Source organism: Musa acuminata, chromosome BXJ1-3 (assembly GCF_036884655.1).
Source record: "Musa acuminata AAA Group cultivar baxijiao chromosome BXJ1-3, Cavendish_Baxijiao_AAA, whole genome shotgun sequence".
NCBI lineage: Eukaryota > Viridiplantae > Streptophyta > Magnoliopsida > Zingiberales > Musaceae > Musa > Musa acuminata.
This window is the reverse complement of record NC_088329.1, coordinates 9,538,278-9,564,327: the sequence shown is the minus strand read 5'-3', so window position 1 is coordinate 9,564,327 and position 26,050 is coordinate 9,538,278. Positions and strand designations below refer to the sequence as shown.

The window sequence follows — 26,050 nt, the reverse complement described above, 5'->3', positions numbered from 1 at the left end:
ATACATATATATATATATATATACATATATATATATATATATATCCCTACTATTATCAAACGCATCCAAAGAAACAACTAGTGCGTCCTTGTTTGATGATTGAAACTGTCAATCCAATTGAATTCACAAAAAATGATAGTACAATCCATTGAATTTCACAATCAAATCATCAATACCCAAGTGAACTTCTATACTTGATAATAAAAAAATAATATATTTTATAAAATATTCTTAAAAAAATATTTTTTAATCATCTTTTAACAATTTCAATTTGATCTTTTTTGCACAAACACATTAAGAGCAAAAACAATCCATAACTATCTACTTTCGATCCATGTTCACATGAGGCAAACTGATGAGTTTCATCGATATTGATAATATATTTTTTCATCGATCAACATAATGAAAAACGATGGTTTCATTTATTTTGAACTTTTCCCCTTCGGTTTCATCAACTCCAGCCTCCAGTAGAACCCTAACAAGACTTTGATCTTCATTATCAGCCATGCCTCCAGATCAACAGGTTAGGGGGAGCTTTGTTGCAAACTCATTTCCCAATTATCTACAACCTACCATTGAAAGTTAGGGGGAGCTTTGTTGGACTCGTTTCGGCCATCTTTTCAGCATCAATTTTTTACAGCATAGCTGTTGGGAGTGAGTCGTTAAGCAAGCTTCGCCTTTGAGGACAATGAGCTAACCAAAATCTGGAAAACGAGCAGCGAAAACCTTTCCAGTAGTTGCACGGATGACAAATGAGAAAATTCAAAAAGGAGTTTGATCGCCTTTGCTGTTTAGAGGAGCACAATACTGCCTGAGAGAACAAGCATGAGAACATCTTCAGTTAACCAAGTAAAAAAAGGGAAGTTGACAAGTGAACATCAACTCATATGGAAAAAAGGTTTTCAAGCACACCTAAAAAAAGGCATTATATGACAATCTTTGATGCTCACTTCTGACTGCTTCTGGAGTATACATGATGCTTCTATTAAAAAGTACTAATCACCACTTTTGAGTATCCATGATCCTCTGCTAGAAACACACAGTTCATGTACCACCTGCATATATCAAACAGAACTTATCAAAATAAACATCAGACAAGCAAGATCCTACATAATATCGATAAAAACATCCTACGGAAAGGACACTCAAGCCCCACTACACAAAACAACAAGAAGATACACTTCCTACAGAAAGAATATCACGGAAGATTTCACTTTCTCGATGCTGTATATTCAAGTCACAAGCATTCAGTTTTGATAAACATACCCACAATTTAAGTGGCTTGATATATATACTATGGTGAGGTGAGGACCACCAATTACTTCTAGCTGCTTTGGCAAAGGTGTTGTCCTTTTTGTGGGAGTCTCCAAATGAGTTGATGGATCCAAATTAAATCAAGTCAACAATTATTAATCCTTCTTATTACTCCAAGTTGATCATGATGATTTGTCTTGGGGTTATGTCAAGCGATAAAAAGCATAAATGGCATAGAAATAACGTAAATGAGTAGCAACGAAAAGAAAAATGAAATGCAATGAAGAGAACCCAGTGTCTAATGGGGGTATGCCAAGCAATAAAAAGCATATATGATATTATCAGCATTTTCAAAAAAGAAAGTTCATTTTTTAATATTAAATTATCTAGCCAACCTGATTGTACTCCGAATCAGAAATATCCTTCTTGAGACGAGTCTGAGCAGCTATGCGGATCTCCTGCTTATTGATCTTTGCATTAGGTTCTTTGCCCCGAAAAAGATCAATGACGACATTTCTGCACTTAAAAAGGGGTCTGCTATCAATACAAATTGTTAAAAATCCAGATACTGAGAGTAAGTAAAACAAGTCTTGAACAACCTTAATGGATCAAGCGCTGGATTTCCAGTAGATTTCAATACATACACACCATGGACATTCATGGCAATTTGACTCACAATAGATTGAAGCTCAGATGCAGGGGCAGAGGCACCACTTTTGGCAGCACTAATCAGTGCTTTAATTTTAGAATCATCTCTCGGACGAAAAGATTTGCTGATTGCTAGTTCCCTTAGTCCATGGACAACCGAGTTGAGGCTACAAGAACACAGGTCCAAATCAATTTTTGGAAACAGAAAATAATTTATCATCAGAGAATATGTCCAAGTTCATGCAGTTTATACCATATATTGTACAAAAGCTAGGTCTATTCTTACAGAGTTTTTAGGTCATAACAATAAAATATAAATAACAATCTAGTCGAGGACTGTGACTCAAAACAATGTGAAAGTCGAACAGAATATTCTTCAGTAAGACAATTCCGACCTTATAATTGAAAATTCCCACAATTGAAAATTTCTTTAAGGCCTTTGAGAAATACATCCAATTGCAGCGTAGCGGAGAAAGTAAATGAGTCTAACAATAAATTAATTGCAACGCATACTTCCTATCTAAATTTTCTCCCAAGTATAAACCTCACCGTAGTATCTAAGTTCATGAGAAAAAAATATTGATCAACAATTAACTCTTTCACAGAAAACCACTCTGATTTAACACTAAAAATTATCATTATGAGCTTGCATACAAGGTCTGTCTGAAGAGTGAGGGATCTCCTTTGTCATCTCACCTTCTCCATTCAGATCCATAACCTATTGATTTTTCTTTTCCAAAACTCTTTTCTGTCTCCTTTATCTTCCCTAAGCTACAGGTTCTTAGCCTGCTTAACATGCTTTTGTCTTAACACTCTCCTTGACGACTTTTCTTTTTGAAGTTCTACTAGATGTAGAAAGGTGACTAATAATTTAGTTGATGGGTGACTAATTGCAAGAAACAGAACTGTGTAACCACAGGCTGTTATTGACTTCTCATTGCCAATTACTCCTGCACAGATATGAAACAGAAATTATGCCCACAGCCATTGTCAACTTCTGATTTTCTATTACCGCTTTTTTCCTTTCTTATCATAGTTCTCTATTATTGTTAGTTGGCTTTTTCTATGGAATCAATCCGAACTCAGACTATTATTATCAGTTCTAGTAAATTAACATATAATATGATCAGAACCTATTGTATAAACAAGGTTAAGTCAAATAGATCGGAATCAAACAGCCAATAAATCTAGAACCAAAGCCAGAAGAATCAACCACAGAAAACAAGAAAATCTGGAGGACCATCTTATTGAAAATTCACATGTATGAAGAATTTACTTTGTGATTTAAACACATAAGAATCCTAATTAGGCAAGGAACTGTTTGCAACTTTTTTTTCCCGAGGCCTTTTTAGTCAATCATTCTTGTCACTGAAAATCCAGTATATGCTCCATAAGAAGTCATAAACATGCCAACTTTATAAGCTTAAATGTAAGTGATCCTTCCAACTACAATGAAAATTCCAACATATAACGACTTAATGATTACACAGAATATGAAAGTTGGCCAACATCAGCAAGAAAGCTTTTGTATCTTATTATGGACCACCACATCATCTCAAAGATAATATCCTAAATAAAAGAAACTAATCAAGCCATGGATTACCAAAGGTCTACATGAGATAGATGTTTGGTCAGAATCAAGTTCAACTCTCAAGTATCTTAGATTCAACTTGACCTTGTCTTATGTTGGTTATTTGATTTGAGTCAATAACATGTTGGTTAGAGATGCTGCAACAGTTGCCTCATATTATCTACTAGCTATTAAGGATGAAAAGGCTGTTGTGCTTCAATTTTCCTTAGGAGTTCGCTTATCATAAGATTTAGGAGTCTTAAAGAATGAAAGCAAATTTGGATGTATTGGATCCTAGTTAAAAGGTTCCCTTTCTTCTTTTTTCTTTACATAAAATGTGCCATGCCTAAATAATCTAAGATCCCCTCTGCCAACCATATAGGAAATTGGAGAACAGCCAAGTGTTGGTGTCAATGAAGAAAAAAAAAAAAAGATACTAGCATTGTCATTAAAACTAAGTTATTCCACTATGTTGACATGGAAAGAAACCTCTTTTCTACCGAAAACATAAGAGTGATAATAGAAGACCGATTCACTAACGAACCGATTCAACTAGTAATTGAACCGGCCCACTCTAAGCAAACAAGGTAACTTGGACCCAATGATGGCATCTAAGCAGAACCTTTTTCAGGGACCAGACCAAATGGAAAAAATTGCCACCCTAAATAAGATCTTTTCAGTACACCTTCGAGCTTCCTCTCCATCAAACTGTTTGAGCAGACCCATATAATCTCAAATCACCACTTTCTAGTTCCACTTGTATCAGTATACAACTAGTGATATATGTGACATACATATTTCAAGAGATAAATGGAAACAATAAGTATCTCAATATACACAAATGTAGCAACCCCATGATTTTTTTTATGAAATTATATTTACATGAGTAACTAATAAACATTGATGGTTACACTTTTTGACTTGAACCAAAGTCCTATGCAAAACACTTTTATGGGAGGTAGTTAGCAAATCATGTCCCTCCATAAAAAAATTTAACTCTATTCCTGAAGCCCCACGATCCCCATACCCCAACCCCCTCTTCCCCCTCCCCTCGCCCTTCCTCCTCTTCTAATTATTGCCGTTTCATTGCAATCAATTAATTTCAATTAGGATCTGATATCTGAACTTTAACAAGATTATCCTTTTGTTTATTATTCAGCATAGAAAATCTAAACAATTTAAACCTAAGAACAACCCAAAGAGTCCTCGATGTGGGTCTTAGCAAGTCTGTAGATGTTCCTTGTATCCCCATGTTAACGTAGAGTGCATCAGAAACAGATTACCTTGTGGCTATCAGCTCCAATCAATCATAAACTGATTAAATTTGAGTCTACCAGACTCATACCTAAGAAAATATGACAACATCAACATCTTAAGCTCTAGCACATCTATCACTCACATTGTATCTGTTGCCACCTCAGCTCACTCTCACATCGATTCACTTGACATTGCTTCTCATCTATCTACTCCATAGAGAATTTTTTCCCAAATTTCCCAGTAAAGAAATCCATAGAATCCATTTTGTGTCCAAAGTAATTTTGTTTAGCCACAGGTCAGTCTTATAATACTATCATGCAAAATAAACAAAGAAAACAAATGTTACCAATTCAAACTTGTATAATGTCATTACACAAAACAGAGGAAAGAGTACCCTTATTATTTGCAAAAAATAACTAAATATTATGAACTGCCAATAAGAGAACTTTAATTTGAGGTGGCAAGTCATTAGATAGCTTAAATTGAATTGATAGATAATCCATGTGCTCACTTTCCTTCTTAATAAGTCATCTTAACTTCTCATTACATCTAAAGAACATCCTAGAAAATACTGCATAAATGTTGTAAAAAATAGCCAGAGCCTACAAAAACTTATGCAAAGATAGACCTGAAATAAAGTGAAAAAATCTTGCATGCATTACCTGCGAATTCTTTTCTCCTGGAAAATTTTCAAGAGAGCCTTTGGAAGATGTTCTTGTGTTTCACTTGACATTGATGTTGCTGCAGTGCTCACTGCACTATCTTTGACTACATGTGCACCAGCATCAACTTTTACTGAAGTGACTCTTTTGGAGCTAGATGGGTTTAAAGAACTCTTTGACATGGGCATGCTTTTGCAGAACCCAGGTAAAGTTTTTTCGATATCTGACCAAACACATTCTTGATTCTTCACAATATCTGGATATTTTTTTATAAATGAGAAATCAGTAGCCTCCTTGAACTTCCAGTCACTGAAGGCACGCCTTTCAACAGCCAATGAGCTCATCAGAGACTTCAGACCATCAAACTTTATCATCTTCAGCTTGTCTATGTGAATTATGGGATTCCTACTGAACAGAGAAAGAATAAAATCTCTAACCAGAGCGACTTTCCCTTCATACAACAAAGTGCTCTTAGAAACCCACAACCCTTGAACCAAAACTGCATAGAGCGGCAAAGCATTCAAAACATCTTCTTTCGAGCTATCAGGAGCAAGATGCATAAGTGCATCAAAGCGGTTGATTTGACAACCCTGCATGTAAAGCACCATGAATTATGATAAGGCATTGTTAGAATAATAATTAGAGTTGGACAAGACAAGAATTGGTGCCATAGTAGGGCTTCTCCTTTGCAATCTGACTGACCAGGTTTTAAGTCATAGAGTCGTAGAACCAACCTCTCTGCCATAGTGGTTGACAGTGGCAGCAGTGGCAACAACCAATAACTAGCCAATGACAGGTGACATGAAAATTGATAACTTATTTCAAAAGTGGAGTGATCCAAAACCAATGACTGGTAATATTAGTGATCAACAACAGGCAATGGGAATCACAATCACTGATGATAAGAGTGTGGTGACTAACAGATGATGTTGAGTGGTGATCATGCCACCGAGAACCGATCAAAGCAGCAGGAGTGAAACAGAAACTGTGCAGTAATGGTGGAAGAAGGATAACAATGGTAGCAAACAATATTGCGTACCAAAATAAGTGTTCTCGTTTTGTAATAAACTTCCAACCAATAAAATAAACAATCTTGTGTTCTTGTCTGTGTTGTTTAACAAATGGCTTACAAAACCAGTTTTTGGGAACATAGCCCTAAAAACTGGCTTGTTCTAATCTGAGATCACAAATGAAACCCAAATGATAATCATGCAAGCCATTTTTCTAAGGTGTCAATGACTTTGTCAAGCATCTATAATATTAGCGGTATTATCTCACAGCAGTCATACCATGACAGCTACAAGTTGTATTGAATACTGTTGTATATATAGATAGCAATGACCAAAAATATAGAGATACATAATATACACATGCATTTATAATGAGATTACCACATGTTCAGATATGTCTATGAGCCCACGATACTAGATGTTCAGATACGAAACAAGTTCTAGGCACAAAAGGAGATCAAACCTCAGAAAGCCACTTCTTCAACCGTTCTTCCAGTGGCAACGTAAGCAATAACCTGCAGATGGATAAAGAATCAATATTCCCATTATTGTAACTCGTGGCATAAAAAAACTGTCGATGATATAACCAAAACATTCTAATACGTTAAATTGGATCAAAATATTAGTCTACACAAACAAAAAATAAAAATAAAAGAAAGCAAGAGAGGAATGAAGCTTTCGTGACTTTTGCAGTAGTATGTAGTAGAAAAAACTCGAGAATGAAAAATGCCACTGACATGGAATCCGACATAACTGACTAAAAGGAAGCGTTATATGGGAAAGAATTGCATCAAAAGACAAAAACATGCAAACGAAATCACCAATGCATTGAATAGGTTGTTTCTCTCAAAAGCTGTAATGATGAGAAAAAAGAAAAGTTGGAGAAAAAGGTTGAATCAATAGAAAGAGAAAACAAAAGATAACAAAAAAGATGAGGCCTTGAATATTTTTTCAACATACTTGAATACTTCAAACATACACCTTTTTTCCAGCCAGCCTTTGTCTCCATCTGAAAGATGTGCTTAAAACTCCATAATTGCCCAATGGAGTTCCAGTACAACTCATATGCATAAAATGTAGCACTACATAATGGCTGCCTTACATATCATATTAAAATCCCTCTTCAGAAAAGAATTATATGACACTATTTTTAATCTCCTCCTTTTTAGTTGCCTAAATCTGACACAAAAATGGTCGTTATACATAGTTTAAAAACAATTGGCAAGTTCAGCAGTTTTGAACCCTTTTTAAGGTGCTTAGAGGACCATAAAAAATTGCTTAGAACAGATATTTACTCTTGCAAAGGTATTGCCATAATAACAATGCTCATCACATTGGCAACAGAAAGAAACAAACCCTGCAAGAGTGAAGATCCTGAGAGGTGACCTACAGATGTGCCAGTTAGATGAAATAAATTGATTAGAATTAGATATTGCAAGGAGGAATAGAGAAAGACCCACAAAAAAGAAATTAACAATAAACATAAATTTGATAGCTCTCAGTTTGCACTCAATGGAGCTCAATAGATAAAAAGTCCATGAATCCGAGGATTGCAAAACCAACCAATTCGGTCAAGTTAGGCCGGTATTTACCATTCCAACCACCAATTGATACACAGAACAGCCCAAGCCAAGCGGTCCGATTCCATATGTATATGCAGCCCAAACCACTTAAACTGGATCACGACAGCAACTGCTAGGACTCGTGAGGGTCACAAGTCACAGCTGCTCGTAAGCATCTCTCCACCACCACCCCGCGCCCGCCACTGCCCACGCACCTACTGCATGGTCCAATAGATCTACTCCTTTTCCACCACAGCCTCCTCTTGTTCCTCCATCTTCCTTCTTCCTACCCTCCTCTCTCTTTCCAACAGTATTGCAGTATGTATCACCAGTACTGCTCAGACCCATACAGGTCCGGGCACGGAAGTAATTCCTTGCATATATTCACTGTTTGTTGTATGTCAACATATAGATTCAATATGCATTAAAGTTTAGAAAAAATTTAGATTTGATGTCCTTTTTTTCTCAAATATATATTTACATGACTATGCAAGCATGTCTTGAACTAGTAATCTAGTTAAAACATTAAACATTCCACACCATAGTTATGATATAATAAAAGGCAATTAGAATCTTCACAATTGATGAAACTATATGGTGAATGAAACCAATGGAAGCTAATATAAACAATCAGACAATGCCTCACTCTGAATGTGTACACATGCAAAAGAAATCATTTGATAAGAAGTGTTACCTTCGTGAAGGACCTTTAGTTCTCTTATTGTCAGAAGATGCTCCAGGGCACAATGAGTTGGCATAATCAGATCTGAACAAACAATTATAATACAATGGTCAAAATTACATACATGCAGATAGGAAAATCAATGTACACCTCGAAACAAGTAATGGAAACAGAGTAACACAGAAAAATACTTGTTTAGTAGTTAGCTAAATAGAAGCCTTACGGTTTCATCATAAATGGAATTTGATTTTTGGCTTCTGCAACCATTTTACGGTGGTATCTCTCAGTAAAGTGACTATCAACAGCATGATATTCCAGTGAGATCCATGGCTGCACAAATTGGAAACAAACAAGAAAAACCATCTTAATATAAAAATAAAAAATAATCTAAAATTTAGGTACAAAAAATCCACGATAAGTAGATCACATATGACAGTTAATAAGGTACAAGATAAGATAGACATGATGAGTGATGCTAAAACTTGAAAATAGAGGCAACACAAGAAAGTTATACTTTTAACAATAAGGAAAAGAAACACAGTGGAACCCAACAACTATACATGTCCAAAACCCAAACCAGTTAAACCACAAATTAACAAAACGAAAGATAGTTTTGAGAAACCAAAATTGTTCACAACAGGAATGAAGCCAGTACAAGAATCAGTATTATTATGTGAACATTACAGAATAGAGTAAACCAAACTACACAGAACACTATACTTAAAGAACCTCCAACTCATCCTTCCTTGCCCGGTGGTACCAGGGCTCGTATCAGATAATTTATGTGGCTTACCTTTTAGTTTCTTATATCAAGTTGATTTAGGATCATTTGTATAACAGTCGAGTAAATTTTTGCTATTGATTTAAGAGTGATTCATGATTTGGTTTTAAATAGATTTAAAGAAACAATTCCAAGTTGAAGTGTTTCTTTTTAAAGAGTATACATAAATTAATACAGCAGTCAAGTACTACAGTGGGTTGCAGGAAGCTAAAAACAGCCACCATACCTGCAAGCCCTATTTGAATCTACGAACTGATCGGATAACACTAGCTATAGAAGAATGTCACAATATATAAATATAGTCCCCTTTGTACCAAAAAAAGTATTGGAATTTAAAGTCTCAAAGTTAATGTGTTTAATTTTTTTATTTTGCATATATAAAAAAAATGCATATTTTCCAAATCATGCATTGGGTCAAAACATGTATGCATATGGATTTTCCTAATATATTATATTTGTGTTGTTGAGTTTTGGTCACCTAACTCAATATTGAAAATAATAATCAATTTGATAATTAAGGAAGAATAATCCCTCACGTGTTAAATCTTAAAAAATTGACAACTGGTTTGGGCCCATCAACACATGCAAATTCAACTCAAACTCAAAGTCCACATAAACAAAATCAAAGTGGTGAAGTGTCTTTGAACGTCCAATCAACTATTGGATGAATGATTGAGAAAGCACTGAAATGTTTCAAATTCAATTATGAAAACAATATGAAGTCACATTTCAATTTTTTTGTAGTGTACAAGGTTTAAAATCTTGACACAATACTGGTTTTGACACGTTGTTCGATCATTACAGCATCAGTATCCCAGATGGTACACTGACTACACCATCCAATATAACTGCAAAAGTAATAATAAAAAAAGGATACCAACCAGTATGTATAGGTACGATCCTTGGTCAGATTGGTAAGTAATGGTCCAACAAGTTTCCTGTACCTTCTTAAGGTGTGTAATTTGATATTGTATTGTGTGATGTGTCAAGCTTTGAGGATAGGGTTTCTATTGAGGCTGTTAGAAGCCCTATTGACCAGCCTGTTTGGTGTTCTGCGATGTTGAAGAGATCCCGATATTGCCAGTTTCAGGGTGGCCAAACAACAGTAGCATAAGGTTCGGTCAACTAATCCCTGGTCAATAGTTGTATAAGACATATGGTTACACCTGATCAACAACTGTATAAAGTCTACTAATGATAATCAATAACTTGAAAAAAGTCATACATTTTATACTCATCATATAATATAATATTTTTTTACAATTATAATGTATATTTAGACTGATACCTGAAAAAAAAATATCAGTAGGATATTTTATATACTCACAACCAGAAGCATGATCAAACGGGCACAACATTGCACAGCTCAAGCAATGAGGCAGTCAGGGTTTGTGTCAAATAACTGTTCTTTAGTTATAATTCTCAACAAGTCTAGGTTGGATTTTAGCTTGTTCAAATTAGAAATAAGTCAATTCTGTTTTTTATTTCGCATAACAAGGTTCAGATCTGATATTAAGTTGGAACTTTATTCCAGTAGGTTGGTCCAATCTGAAAGGTACAGATGCACCTATTTTTCCTATTGAAAGAACCATTGGTGTAAACCTCCTCGGAACTTTAATGTATTTATAGTTTAGCAAAGAAAAACTGAGGGATTCTTAATGAATGAAAACAAAGTTATTTTTTGGTCAGCTAGCCTTTGATATATTTTCTTTCTCCTCTAGAATGCTTATGAATTTATTCCTACCAATATCGTTTCCTACCCCCTCCCTCCAGGATTTCCTAGTTTACCATCTATTCGATCCTTTGCTCCTAAGATATAGTTTATATGCAGCTATAGGACATGCTAGTAGCTTTTTGAGATAAAATAATGTAGAATCAAGAAACCACAATGATGGGGGGCAGAACCATAGGTGAAGGATCCCTTCCCTCTATGAGAAAGGGAGCATTTTGCTTGCACAATTTGCTTTAGCAAATTTAAGCTCAATATTTGTGAGGCTTCATATTTTAAAATTTTATAAGATTAATGAATTATAGAATACAAATAACCAAATTCAGACAAATAAGAACTTCAATGTTGACAGATCAAAAGAGTTTGTCTATGAAAGATCATCAAAAGAAAGATACAAGAAATCATATTTATCTTCCTAACCTCGTCATCTTCTATTTTTTCATCTGAACCCACAGAAGCCAACTTTCCCTGTAAAGAAAAAAATTAAAAATTTAAGTATGGTAACAAAATTAGTTCATTGATTAAGTTAGCTTAAATGTTGATGAAGCAATAAAATGAGCAAACAGAAGTGTTCTTGGGGAGTCTTAATCTCTTACAAAACCAGATACAAGTGCCCCAATAAGTGTAGAACAAGTTATGTCAAACCGATCAGCTAACAATAAAAGCAGCTTTATACGGAAAACCTATTGGGTTAAAATGTCATAAGTAAATGTAATACAGAATCATTATGTAAACTACTTGCCAAGTCTTTCTAAGTTATAGATCACTGACATACCACATTTACATTACCAGAAGTTTAACAAGCTTTGTCCAATAAGTGAACTATATGGAGAAAAATTATAAAAAGGATAAAGAAACTAATGGCAACTATAATGTATGACTCTGGTGAATTTTAAACAAGAAACTAAAGAAAGAAGCAGATAATTCCTCAAGCCTAACTGATGTTTTCTTTTATAATTATTATGAATAACATGATGAAAATATCAAGTAACAGAGACTCCTTTGATGAAGATATAAGAATATCCAAGGCAAAAGGTTAAAGCTAGATTTATAGCGGAACTTTGATGACAAAAGCAACCAAAAAGATTGAGAAAAGATCCAAAATGCAATACAGATGCAGCAGAAAAATAAGTCTGAAGTTGATGCATCATGTTGAGATCTATCAACAACAAGAAGTCTCCAGTGCCTTCCAGTGCCATGTCGAGATCCAAATCTTTCAGTCTATCAAGATCATGGAATGTGCACCTTCACTGGTGAGAGGGCAAAATCACAAAAAAATTGTATGTCACAGATTATGACATGCACACATACCAAGGTATTGATAGGTCAAAGCAATGCTAAGTCTAGTGCCCAATTCAGTCATTTAAGACTGTCCAAGTATGTTAAACTTTTGTAGACTACTTATGTATCACCAAAATAAATCCAAACTCAAATCCAATAAATACAATGACAAAAATAGCTGAAGAAACTCCATGGTAGACATGTGATAAGAATATAACAAGCTTGCTTTGGCATAGGATGTAAGACAAGACAAGCACATGTGTAACAACTTAATTTAATCTCCATGACAGAAGTGGACAAAGATTTACAAAGACTTAGATTGACTAACAAGGAACTGATGTGTGTATTATTACTAACTTGGGGTTAAGTATTTTGGACCAGTGGTTCAGAGTCAATAAATTAATTGGCTAGTCATGACAAATGGTATCATAGTGAATAAAGTTACCACTAATGCATTATCTCCAATGGCAATATCAGATATGGAAAGAGGTTCGAGTAGGAAAAGACTAGACAGAACTAGAGGGCACGTCACAGCATAAAGTTACCACTAGGGTAAGGAAGGAATCACATATACATACTAGGATCTCATCCTAGACTATGTTGGGCCTCAACTACGATGTCAAGCCTTTGAATATTAAAGATTGTAACATCCTGATTTAGTCTCAGATTGAAAGACAACAAAAACTTAAATTAACTTATAAGAACTTGGTGGGTAAACTACTATTAAATTGGGCTTAGACATCCTGGGCCAGTGAATAGGGCATTGAACCATGTCGTGATAAGATGCCACCAAAGGATTTCAAGATTTGAATTTGAATTTCAAAATAAGGCTTGTTTGTCGCAATAACCGACATGCTCCCTGTAGTTACATTTTCCACATGCTATCATGCTCTGATAAGCCTTCCAGCATACCATTCACATTGAAATTACATGTCATGGGCACTGGCATGGGATACGTGTTGCGTATAGTCAAGGTTGAATGTGATCAGCTAAATCCCAAACAATTCCAGCCATGTCATTTTCCAGTAAATAAGAAACACGGGGCCACACAGCAGGAAAACAATACAAGGAAGGGAACAAAAAGAGGGAACACAAAAGAGGAGTAATACCTCAGCAGCAGTTGCTGCTCTTTATGATGTTGCCAAGTCTACAATGTTCAATTTGGTTCAGTTAAAAAATTTAAAAACTAAATGACTTCAGAGTCGGTTCAAATTGAATTCATAAGAACTATATGAACTGTCCCAAACTGAACATGATATCAACATGCTATATGCATCTGAAATACAAAAGAATATTCCGCTGTTACAAATATTGACATAATATTAACCAAACTTAATTAATATATAATAGATATACAATTAATTTCATTATACTATATTTCGTGTAAATGACATATAGCATAATATTTTGGAAGTACAAACCTAATAAATAACTGCAGAGAACAGAACTAAGTTCAATTTGGTTTGGTTCATTTTTTTCCAGTATATTTGTTTGGTAACATATTTGCAAAATATACATTCGGTTCAGTTTGAGAACTTTGAAACTGAACCAAACTGTCTGCACACATGCACTACTACACTATAATCAATCAGATAAGAGAGAGGGTGGATTTGATGTTTTCACATGACACACAGATTTCAGATGATTTAAATCTCATGAGATTTGTGATACAAATGCAACACACTTTTAAATAAACACGACTAGAAATGAAAATAGTTAACTAGAGAAGGGTTTAATAATATCTACGATATTTTCAAATAAAAAGATATTTTTAAAATCAGTTTATTCAAAGATATATAATGGATAAGAGAAAAAAACAATTGTTAAGAATTAATTTGAAACTTGTCTAGCCAACTTTTAATATAACAATAGTTACACTTATTTTTAAATTATACAAATAGAGTAAAATTTATTTTTCTACATATATAATAATGTTATTTGTATCTACTAACTTTTAAATACACTTAAATATTTGAACCAGTCTCCACACCATGTAGATGGAATTCAAACACTTAAATCCTTGTATCCTAAACTAGAAAACCACATACACCAGATGCTCGGATCAATATCACATTCAATGCTCCATATTCAAGTCAAAACAACACAGTTATTAGTGTAGTTGATAGAAGAAGAGGAATCCAAGGATACAACGTAATAATGTAGGAATTGAAAGCATAAATATATACGATATTAAAATTTTGAAATTCAGATTGCAAGGCAATATCAGCAAAGTCCACCTTGTGATACATTAGCAGTTGGTCATGAGCAAACTCTCAAAGATTGAGAATCAGCATGTTATTATGGTAAGGATTTTCTAGATAGGAATTTTCCCTTAACTTAATTTTACAGTAAGCAGACCCTTAGTTTTGTATGACACATGCAATGCAAAGTGATAACGCGTCGAAAAAAGGTGTCCAAGGGAATCCTTGAAATGGTAAAAGAAAAATCAAAGGCCCTTTTCAAGAACTTTATAGTTAAGGCCAGCTAACCAGGTGAAGAGGAGTCAATAGCCAACAAGAAAATCACCATGGAATTATCATTGGAAGTGCTCAATTCGGCACTTTGTGCATTGTGTTTCTTCTTCTGCAGCCCAGTATCTAGGTGTGCCATTGATGGTCGAAGCTGCACAACTGCATGAATAGGATTTAAGTGCAGCTGCAAGACAGAACAAAATATCTTAGGGAAAAGAACAGGTGATATTGCATAAGCATCTGTTCTCAGAGATGCATGAGTAAATCATTAGTGAGAACTGCTTCTATCGATTTAATATAAATGGAAAAGGGCAAATTAGAAACTTAGAACGGATGACAATGAAGCTAACAAACGTAGAATTACTAAATATTTTTATATTTATGGTGACATATGAAATAGTTGGACTTCGGTGTCTTCTCAGAACATGCAAGATTATCCTGTAGAAAGTTTTGAGAGACTGGGATCCTTTCTTAACAAGCTTCAAAATAGGTACTAAAATTTTTCCTTGCTAGTTGCCATATACTGTTCAAATTGACCACACCGGGTTTCCCTTTATCAGCCAACCAAAAAATCCTTCTAATTGTAACTTATGATCTAGTTTCCATACTTATATTACAATTCTTGGATAAACAACCTATCTTTGATAGCATAGTGTCATGGACAAATTTGTACACAGGATGTTCAATATAATGTTTGATGTTTGTGTATGTCTGCGTCTTTCGATTTTTATTCATGCTTTACACAGCATATAGAGGGCTTGTAGTAGGCTTGACAGTTCATTTTGATTAGTTTTTGTGATCGTCTTAGTCCTGTAAATGCAGATTATGTGCAGTCATCGTGCAGAGGCAAAGGTGCCCAAAAACAAGCCATCCAGATAGTCATTTAAAGGGTTTTCTAGCTCTACAGAATGATGCGGAGTGTCATCCAGTACAACACACTTGAGCTCCTCGGGGGGCACATGATTGGATAGGTCTTTGGGGTATTGTCTAGGGCTGGTTCGTTGCCTTGTTTTTTAATAGTGTCATGTGGGCACTTGTGGAGACTTTTGAGCGCGGTGGACCACTTTGGACCCTTTGTCACGCAATCGATCAAAGTTTGTGAAGTTTATGTTTGTAATGTGCATGGCCTATCTAGTATTTGTTGAAATACCTACTTGTGGAATCCTAAGTTAAACGCTTCCTCTAACTCATCTTCTCTTTTGCAGGTCCTTATGGAACCATAAGAGGTTTCGGGGAGGCAGACTCTTTACAAATGGACACGTAAGGGTGTCGCATGACTTAGACAAAACCAGCTAAGTCCATGACACATGGTATCAGAGCGAGACTAGCAAACTTAGAAACACTTGACATACAAACGTGAGGGACCTAACAAAGCTACATTGAGGGCAGCCAGTATGCGCGACCATTTGAGGGAAATGAGAGACGTAGGAAAATGAGTCACCTAGAGGAGCTGATATCTAAGATTGACATTCAGAGGAATGACTAACCCTCCGCGTGAGAGACACCATGAGAACAACCAAGCTAGGAAGAACGCATAGCACACAAAGATTGGGTGGTTGAGTTCGAGCTACGGCTCGATGTTAAAAACCATACTTAACGGCGATCAAGGCAAGCGAGGGCGCTTGGTAAAGGATGAGACCATGCAAGGAGAGATGAGTTACTCGGCGAATGAAATAGTTATGCAAAGCTCATAAAGGTGAGGGAAATTGCCAACTCCAAGAATTCAATATCTATGGAAGGGCTTGTATGCTCTGTGGCCATCCCAAGATGATCGAAACTCGATGTCATGGAGTATGGAAACTTTTTCTTCGTCATGGGAAGGATACGCTCGTAGGAGGCTAAAGTGTGCAATAGGTTCAGCATGTTACTAGGTCTTAAGAGGCACAATGGGGCCTATATTGACAAAGACTCGCAATCTAAAAAGTGTGTTTATGATAGCGAAGCAAAGCATAGTTTGTTCAACAATGTGAAGTAGTATAAGGAGATGGTGGTCTACGAAACTTCCAAAGGAAATTATGTGAAATGGAAAGTTGCTCCAGCAGGACAAATATCCAGAAGGGATAGTCCCAATTCTCTAGAGAGAGAATCGTATGTAACGAACCACACATGTTGAGGGAGGGCACCATAAGATGACAGCTCCATAAAGCTCAATAGACCAAACGAGTGGCGAAGAGTCGTCACATGATCTCGCACGAGATAATGCATTAGTGAACGAGATCAAATGAGGGGGCAACCCTAGGCAATACCAAACAAAGGCACACTTGATGTGGAGATCAAACTCAACGGAGGACTAACCTGTGAAATGGTGGGCGTAAGGGCCACCATCAACTCAATACAAACCGAGGAACAAAACAATGAGTGAAACTTGGTGAAGTGCCCAAACTGTATGAAAGGAGTCAACATAGAATACGAAACATAGAGCAGAAGCGCGAAACCTTCCTTGGACAAAGGTCAAGGATATGAACTCTTACAGAGGCAAGAGTGATATCATGTTCCATGGGTCCCTCGTTCTGATGGAGCAGACTCATCTTGCATGATACAAAAGTCAAAGGGAGCTTCGAGGCACATAAACCTTATCCCAACGAAGCAATTGATGAAGGGATTAAGACAATAACTTGCAGAGACAAAGTTCAGGTCAAAAAGCAAGTACTCTTGAAAAATATATCATAGTGTTGTCATTCGAGTTGCTGTAAAGGAAGCTGTGCGCAACGAAGATTATGCTGGGGGTGAGGGCCCAGGATCTAGACAATGGTGTACCAATTTCAATGAAGTTAAAGAGCTGCTAAGCGACGAATTATCCTAGAGCTACGCTTTATCCCTGTGTGACCCAAGAGCGAGTGGACGAAGGTCGATTACCAAGGGAGCAAACACAATCGGAGGTGACAAAAACCCTGCGACGTTCTAGCGGAGATCACACATGGAAAGATTACAGTCTGAGTTCATCCCACAAAGATTAGAATGCAATGGAGATATCACCAAGAGGCGATATGATGTAGCGGATCATGGTGGAACAATTTGAGGTAATACGACACACATGAGAGAAGTCTCGTGAGGAACTTGATCATATGGAGGTATAATAAGGAACTACTAGGAGCTCCACTTCAGTGAGCAACACAACGACAAGAAGAGCTATGGATTCAAAGAGTGAATAACATGATATCGTAGAGGCGGGTCTCCCATGCGTGCACTGAATTTTATATCAAATGAAAACCTTACTCATCTGTATATAAGGGTAGTGTACCACCGAGGGGGGTTCCGAGTACAAGTACTAGGAGTCCCAACAATTGGGTGGGGGGGGGGGGGGGGTGGGGCGGTGCGCGGGGGCAAGCTTGATCATACAGTGGTATGATCGGAGTTGCTGGACAGTTAAACTACTCTAGAGCTCATATTCACTTGAGGGAGCTCGACGAGTCGAATAGCAAATTCGGGCGAGCGAACGTTGCTACCAAGGACACAAAGGAGAACAAAATCGACGTGAGCCTTGCAACATAACGAAGGTCATGCATGAGAGTTACAGTCTGTCTTTCCATCGACTAATGGGAACTACTCAAAGAACACAGAGATGTTGAAGCAGGTAATCGAAAGAGGCGAGGAAGCGATGACAAGTCCAGAGGGACTTAGCTACCCAAAATCAAGCATCATTTAGGATTGAGGTGGACTTAAAGGAGTATCATAGTGCCGCAGAGGCGGATCTACCGATCGCAAAGAAAGAGACACATATGTGAGGCGACGGATAGTGGGGCTATGGGCATGGCAACACCATGGTACCATAGACGTGAGACTTCTGTGAAGTCATCGATCCCTTGCTCTCATGGAGATAGAGCGCATGACCATGAAAGGGGGCCAAGTAGGTGGAGAATGCAAAGGCAAACTCCGAGTATCTAGACAAGGTAGAAGGGAACTTCAAAAGACCGATATTAACAGGCTTCTCATCAAGATAGCCATAAGTGGGGGACTTGGGGTCGATGCAAGAGTGCTCGACCAAGGAACGAAGTAGGCAGTACTCAATGTTATACCTTTCTACTCATAGTAGGCGACAGAAACGATGGAGGAGACAATACAATCCCAGAGGCGACCAAAACCATCGAAGACTTACTCTAAGTTGAAGCAAAATTTTGCTCTTTTTGGCAAAACTTCTTGTATTCCAAAAGTTTGATGGCAATGAGGAGAATTGCGGTAGTTAACTCAACGCAACGAGTGCAAACACTTTGAGTGCTTCAAAAGCATAAGCAAAGAGCAAGTAAAGGCTAATAGCCAGCTTGATGAATGACGTACAACCCTCGAGGAGGCGAGTGAAATCCAGTAACATTTGCCCTCTTAACTTTTAAGAGAATGGGGGAAACCGAATACCCCAATTCTCTTATTTATCCAATAGAGGAGCTCTACACATGTTCAGAGACCCTTCGAAGAGACTTAGTGAACGACAACAGTTATAAAATCCTCACTAATGGTGATCGTTTCTGCCATGAGTAAATTATCTGCTTCATTTCCCAATAAAAACAACAATCAAAAGAGAAAGCAATGTGAACCTACTTGGAGGCGACAACTAAGAAAAAGAGGAATCGATGGACAAATTTTATGGAGGAAAGAGCTCAAAACTTCAAGGTATGCGATGCGATGCTCGTTAAAGCTCCAACAAGCATCCACCCAGTTCAAGCAACGCGAGACGTTTGAGAGACGGGCACCTAACAAGTAATGTCTTTTCCTTCATTTGAGGGATCCATAAGAACTAACAAGAATCAGCACAACTTGATCGACCTCACACCAGAGTCAAAGTCATTGGTAAGTTGAAGCAACGTGATGGATTAAAGTTTGACTACTCAATAACAACGTTGGAGAGCAGCTAGAAGTCGAAGGAGGTGCATTACAACTAAAGCAGAAGATTGAATATTTAGCAAAGGCGAGGAGATAAAGCATCTGGAAAGGCTTCGACAAGGATATAGAAAGAATAAGGGGAGAGAATGTCATGGACAAATATGTGACCAAGGTGTTCGATGTAATATTTGTGTATGCCCGTGTCTTTCGATTTTTGTTCATGCTTTGCACAATATGTAAAGGACTTACCAATAGGCTTGACAACACCATTTTGGTTGGCTTTTATGACTGCTTCAATCCTATAAATGCAGGTTATGTATAGCTATCGCGCAGAAGCAAAACTGCCCCAAAATAAGCCACCTAGATAGTCATTTTAGGGGTTTTTAGCTCCACAGAATGATGCGGAGTGTTAGCCAACAGAACACCGTGGAGCTACCCAAATGGCACATGGTTAAATGGACCTTTGAGGCATTGTCTAGGATCGGTTCATTGCCTTATTCCACAATAGTATCATGTGGGGACTTTTGATAGTGGCAGACCACCTTAGACCCTTTATCACGTAACGATTCAGAGCTTACGGAGTCGATATTTGTAATTTGCATTGATTATCAAGTGTTTGCTGAAATGTCTGTTCGTGGGATCCCGAGTTAAATGTTTCTTATAACCCGTCTTCTCCTTTACAGGTCCTTATGGGACCATAAGAGGTTTCGGAGAGGCTGACCCTTTGTGAACAAATATGCAAAGGTGCCACACGATTTAGACAAAACCAACTAAGTCATGACAGTAGGGTAGAGAAATTGTGATGTTGACAATCGACAATAACCTGCATATTAGTGTATTGGGAAAGTTATCCCGAGAGCAATACTATAAAGGGCTTGAAGTAATTTGGACGAAACATTGGAGGATATTAAGATGTATGAGAGTGAAGGGAAAAGGATGATCTGACTATCTAGAACAAACAAACAATCAAACTTGCCTCAACTTAGAACAATGGTCCAATTGAAAAGCATAGAGGAATGACAAGAAGTGATCAGATGAAAGAATAACGAACGGGTTATGTTTGACATAACCCAGTTCTGAAACTTCTAGTTAGCCCCTTAAAAGTATCATTCCATAAGCACCCCCTTAGGAATTAAAAAAAAAAATTGATGCATGCCCTTTTCAAAGGCACCTAATATGGACGGAGGGACATCTAATTGCCTGTAAATTATTGCCTGCGAGTCTTTTTGCAGCAAGTAGCACACTTAAAAGCATTTGTTTGCCTGCAAGCAAGTCACTTGCAACATGCTTACATGCAACTAAACTCCAACAAGATACAAGTGGACATGTTCTGAAATGCCACATGTTACACTTGTAGACTGGTTTGCAACTCAAAATTAAATTTGGATCTCTCTTCCCTCTCAGTACTATCTCCTCCTATGTCGCCCACTCTCACACATTGCATGTAAGCCTCAGCAACTATGTAGCATTTGCTTTGTAGCTACATAAAGCAACTACATAAGCCTCACTACATAAAGCAACTACATAAGCCTCACTACATAGTCGCAACTACATAAAGCAACTATGCATGTGGGCATCCAAATAGCTGCACCTGCAAATTATTTGTAGCATTTGCTTCATGCAACCGCTAATTGCAGTCATTTCCTGTTGCAAGCAACCAAATGCTCCCATACTAAAAAGCACATGCACAACAAATAAATCAAGAGGCATATACAAATTTTTACTTTTGAACTTTGTTAAAGAAAAATACAAATGTAATTCACAGTGGGGCTTTATCATACGTCTACATAGAACAAAAAATCACACTGTGAATAAAGCAATAAGAGTTACCTGGTCGCCTCTCAAAATCCCAACAGCATAGCTAGTTACCAAAGGTGCAATTGATGATGACAATGTCTGAAAAAAAATCATGAAAAAAAAAGGATTAAAGAAAATGTCCAAATGGAAATCTAACAACCTGCAAATATCACTATACTCATAATCTGGCAATAGACCTGAAGCAATGTGAGACAGCACAAAGTTCCACAGAAACAACTTTGGTCGTGCAATAAAAGTTGGGATAAATATACAATGAATGACCTTAGACATGTAATATCATTCTTTGAAACATGAAATATTATGATATACATCAAAAGTTACAAACAAAGAGCATCTCAATTGTACTCAAGTAGAAAACACCAAAAGACAAAGTCCACAGGGAATGCACATTTTATAGCATGCCCTAATGCCAAGTGGTGGCTGGCATGTCAATTGTTCCCAGCGCTATACATCAAGAAGAAAATATTGTAGAAAAGAAAAAAAAGGAGGTGCACAAAGAGTTCATGTTCCTCAGCACATCCCAATGCCAATCAGTGACTGGTATCGCTAGGCCTTGCCAATGCTGTGCAGAGATAGAGGTGGTGACTGCTGACTACGCTAATCAAAACAAGAGAACTAGTACAAATATACCAGCAAGTGGTCATTTCAGTCGATTAAATTTCTGCAGACACTATCAATATTGAGATATTATATAGAGAAAACAGGCTTCAGCATGGTGGCATCTCACTCAATTATCTCAATGAATCAACCAAAAATTAGTTCCAGGCACATATAAGAAAAATGCTTATCCCCAGAAAATATAAAAAGTTTAAAGTGAATGTAAACACAGACATCAAGAACACATCTTGAGGGTTATCAATGTACCACTAAAACTTAACCTGCATCTTAACAGCTACAAGCATTTGATATAATGATATCAAACAGATGATATCAATTATGGCCAAATGCATCTACTTTCACATTATATTGTGGTATACCATTATGGAAAGTCGAGAAGAGAGATTCTTAACCTTCAATACAGAAAGTTGATCAAGTTAAGGTCAAAGACAGAGCTATTAGTAAATACTTTAATGCATCTATATACTACATGAAAAGATTAAAACAAAAATGAGAAGTCGAAGTCAGATTGTACCTGTAGAATATACCAGTCTTAGAGCTTGCCATTAGTTTATATGCATTTCAGCAATATATATGGCGAGTTGTGCGAGTAATGAGCAAAAGAAGTAGATACACAGTCACATAATTCTATACCTGCTTCTGTAACCGTAGGGGCTCAGCTGCATCTTGGTCATAATTTTCACTATTGGCATCAATGCTAAAATCTACTTCAATTTTTGATTCTTTTGGTTTCACTCGGACCTGAAAACAACAGAAATAGTCAATAGTGAGACTGTCACGATTTTCCAAAAATCTACCCACATAAGAACATTGAAAGATGCATATAGCATCACAAACCCAGAACAAAGAAAATAAAATACATTTCATATGCATCAGGGAAAATGTTAACGAAGTGGAAATCTACCTCTTCACACCTTTCATTCAGTTCATATGGCCGCCAAGAAGGTCTAAGTACATATTGCATAACATAAAGCTGAAAAAGAAAAACAAACATCATTAAGATGATGAAATCAAGACAACTGAACACTGTATTCATTTAAGATGAAATCAAAACCATCCGAAGACATGAAACCATAACATAGGTTATCTTAGCTTTATGATTGACTGTTCTCTTGTCCTTCATTGTAATATCTTGTTCACGAATGTTTTACAAGACCGTCCTAGAAGCATAAGAAGATTATCTCTGATGTAGTAATCAGCATACACCAGCATTGAAGCCTGTCTAAGGTTTTAAGAAAATTTTCCTTTCTCCTTGCATCAATTAATAACAAATTTTAAGATGTTAGAAAGAGACTCGGTTACTGTCAAACAAGAAGTCACTCCAAAATCAGTGAGATGTAAAAACTTTGGAGTACATTTCTTTTGTATAAAAATTAATATATTCATATGATCCCATAAAATAACTAGTTAATAGGAAGAAACAGTAGTTATTATCCATTTTGAGGTGTTCGCTTATCCAGAACATTACCACAGTGACATTGAAATAGTACACCCATTTGTTTACCTAAAAAGACTTGCACAGATTGCAGGACATCATAAACTCAAAATTCCAGATGCATGTCCAGCTGAGCTTCGATGGTAGCAAATGATGCACCAAACTTTGTCATTTATCTTCATATAAACATTCTGACAATCTTTCTTTGGTTTGCATGAACAACCCTTTTTATCACTCAAGGCTTTCAAGTCCAAAAAGCACAATGCTGTTCACTTTGTACAATTAGGAAGAAATCGTACCTAAGTCAACCTTAAGGAAAGGAGTTAGGCTGAATAACTAGTGCATTCTTGGGTATCTTTAAGTTACGTCACTGTCAAATTAAAGCAGCAAGTCAAGTTTCCCGACAAGTCACCATCAACAGCATACCAAAGAGATATATCGACCATCTCAAGTATCAACCGTGATTCTTTCCCCATTCTTAATAACAAACCCATTTTAATTACTTAAAAAATACAAAACCCGAAAAGACTCTAGATCATAGTATCAAGAAGCCAGCAGCATCCATTCCTATGGTTCAAGATTACTTAAATACACAACAATCATTAAGGGTGAAAGAAACTGAAGTCGAGGGGGGGACTCCTGAAAAGGGATCACCTGCCACCTCCTGCTTCTTGACAGAGTTAACAGGAGAAGCAGAGGGCCAGGCGTGACATCCCTTAATTTTGGGTCAGATGCGGGTAAGTCAAGATTCCCGACGACTTCCCATTACCATAAAACAAAAAAGATATATGGACCGTCTCATGCGTCATCAGTCAGTCTTGACATGTTTCTTTGCCCATGCCTAAATCTGTTGCAGTTACTTTAAAATTAAGAAACCCTAAATGACTGAGCTATATCATCAAGAAGATGGCAGTATCGTACCTAATGATTCAAGAATTAGTTAATAATAGCAAACCCTGAACTAAGCCGCCAGTATCCGCTCTTTGTCATTCAAGGATTACATCATATACATCAAACCCTAAACTAAGAACGACAATACTTTCAGATCGTACATCGCATTTCATTATAAGGAACGATAGAGTGGCACTTACGTACGTATCCTCGTCAAGAGGAGCCGGGGTAAAGAAGACGCCAATCTCACGAACCACGGAGTCCTCCTCCTCCTCCTCCTCCTCCTCATCAACGTCCATCGCTTCAGTCGCCACGGCGTCCACGTCAGGTGCGGACGAAACCGAACTCGCGGAGGGGTCACCCTCCGCCTCCTGCTTCTTGACAGGGTCTGGGGCTGGAGGAGGCTGGCGAGGGGGTTCCGGGTCGGCGGAGGGCTCGGCCTTGATCTTGCCCTTAACCCTGGGCTGGAAGCGGGCGGGCCGCTGCGGCCGCTGACCGAGGCCGCGGGAGTGGTCGAGGTCGAGGGCCATGTCGAGGTCCGCCGCGCCGGAGGCGAACGGGTCGTCGCCGTCGTCCATGGCTCGCCCTCGCGCACTTTCTTGCTTCTTGGAGGAATTCGAGCGCCCGATGCTTTCTTTTAATAGAACTAAAACCCTGGCGACGCGATGAGGGAGGAAAGGGCATACGATAAATGCGAGTCGGACTCGAACCGGAGGATTCTTTCTTTTATACAACTTGAACCCCGGCGAGGCGATGAGGGACGAAAGAGCACACGATAGATGCGTGTCCGACTCGAACCGAATAGAAACGGTGTAGTTCGGGTCGACCACAACCAACTCACTCGACACGACCGATCGAACCACGATTGTGTCGTGAGTGGCCGACACCGAATACCGGCGAGGCCACGTCCAGCCACATCAGATCGAGTTCAATCGTGGTTCAAATGTCGGCATCCCGATGCGATGGGCGAGCCACCCACACGGCTTTCAATTGGGATCCTTTTGACTCCAACAGAAACCGCTCGTTCGACGGAAGCGTAATCCCGCTGGTATATTAGCTAATAATGCATTATTGATCACAGACTCTACCGGCCTAACACCGGAGAAGAATGCATGTGCCTTGAAATCGTGTCAATGGCAAACAAAGGGTGGCCAATTGCGTCACGCATTAGGATAATTGCACGTTATGGCAAGGGCTAGTTTGGTGCGCACTCAACCATTTGTTCTGGTGATGCAAAGTTTAATGCCACGATCTGAATCAAAGCCAGCTAATCGTCACGTAATGTTCGAGAGAGAGAGAGAGAGAGAGGTGGTTAGCGTCGAGATCAAGTCCACGTCAATCATGATTGTTTGCATGGCTTTGCCGACTATATATCTACATATTAAAAAGAAATCGGAAACGTCATAAGACCACTTTTACTCGCGTAGGTGCTGTGCTGCTATAAATGATAGGAATAGATTGAGCAGCGATCATGGTTGTTTTAGGTAGTGGTGTAATGTCACATGAAATAATAATCCACGCACGAGGTTGGTGATGATTGCGTCCCATCGGTCGCGACGATGCTGC

General features: G+C 37.7%; 1 protein-coding gene across 2 annotated transcripts; it reads right to left on the bottom strand.

Annotated features, from left to right (window-relative positions):
• Positions 1-343: 343 nt before the first annotated feature.
• Positions 344-25,179, bottom strand: LOC135622329 (uncharacterized). Of its 2 annotated transcripts, none has more exons than XM_065124091.1 (14): positions 24,685-25,179; positions 23,063-23,131; positions 22,792-22,899; positions 21,553-21,618; positions 14,963-15,091; positions 11,576-11,623; positions 8,869-8,975; positions 8,658-8,729; positions 6,865-6,916; positions 5,392-5,981; positions 1,854-2,069; positions 1,650-1,770; positions 913-1,055; positions 344-811 (listed from the first exon to the last, which is right to left on the bottom strand). In XM_065124091.1, the coding sequence occupies exons 1-13, from the start codon at positions 25,060-25,062 to the stop codon at positions 996-998; spliced, it is 2,016 nt and encodes a 671-aa protein (XP_064980163.1). In that variant the 5' UTR covers positions 25,063-25,179; the 3' UTR covers positions 344-811; positions 913-995. The 2 variants fall into 2 exon arrangements, with proteins under 2 accessions (XP_064980163.1, XP_064980172.1); XM_065124100.1 differs by having other exon boundaries at positions 672-811; positions 24,689-24,818.
• Positions 25,180-26,050: the final 871 nt, after the last annotated feature.

What these genes read in the sequence shown, in the direction of transcription:
- LOC135622329 (XM_065124091.1), bottom strand. Translation starts at nt 25,062, where the DNA reads ATGGACGACGGCGACGACCCGTTCGCCTCCGGCGCGGCGGACCTCGAC. An exon ending in GGATTTTGAGAGGCGACCAG is followed by an intron (nt 15,092 to 21,552) that starts GTAACTCTTATT and finishes TCTGTCTTGCAG; the next exon opens with CTGCACTTAAATCCTATTCA. An exon ending in TGAAGAAGTGGCTTTCTGAG is followed by an intron (nt 5,982 to 6,864) that starts GTTTGATCTCCT and finishes CTTTACATGCAG; the next exon opens with GGTTGTCAAATCAACCGCTT.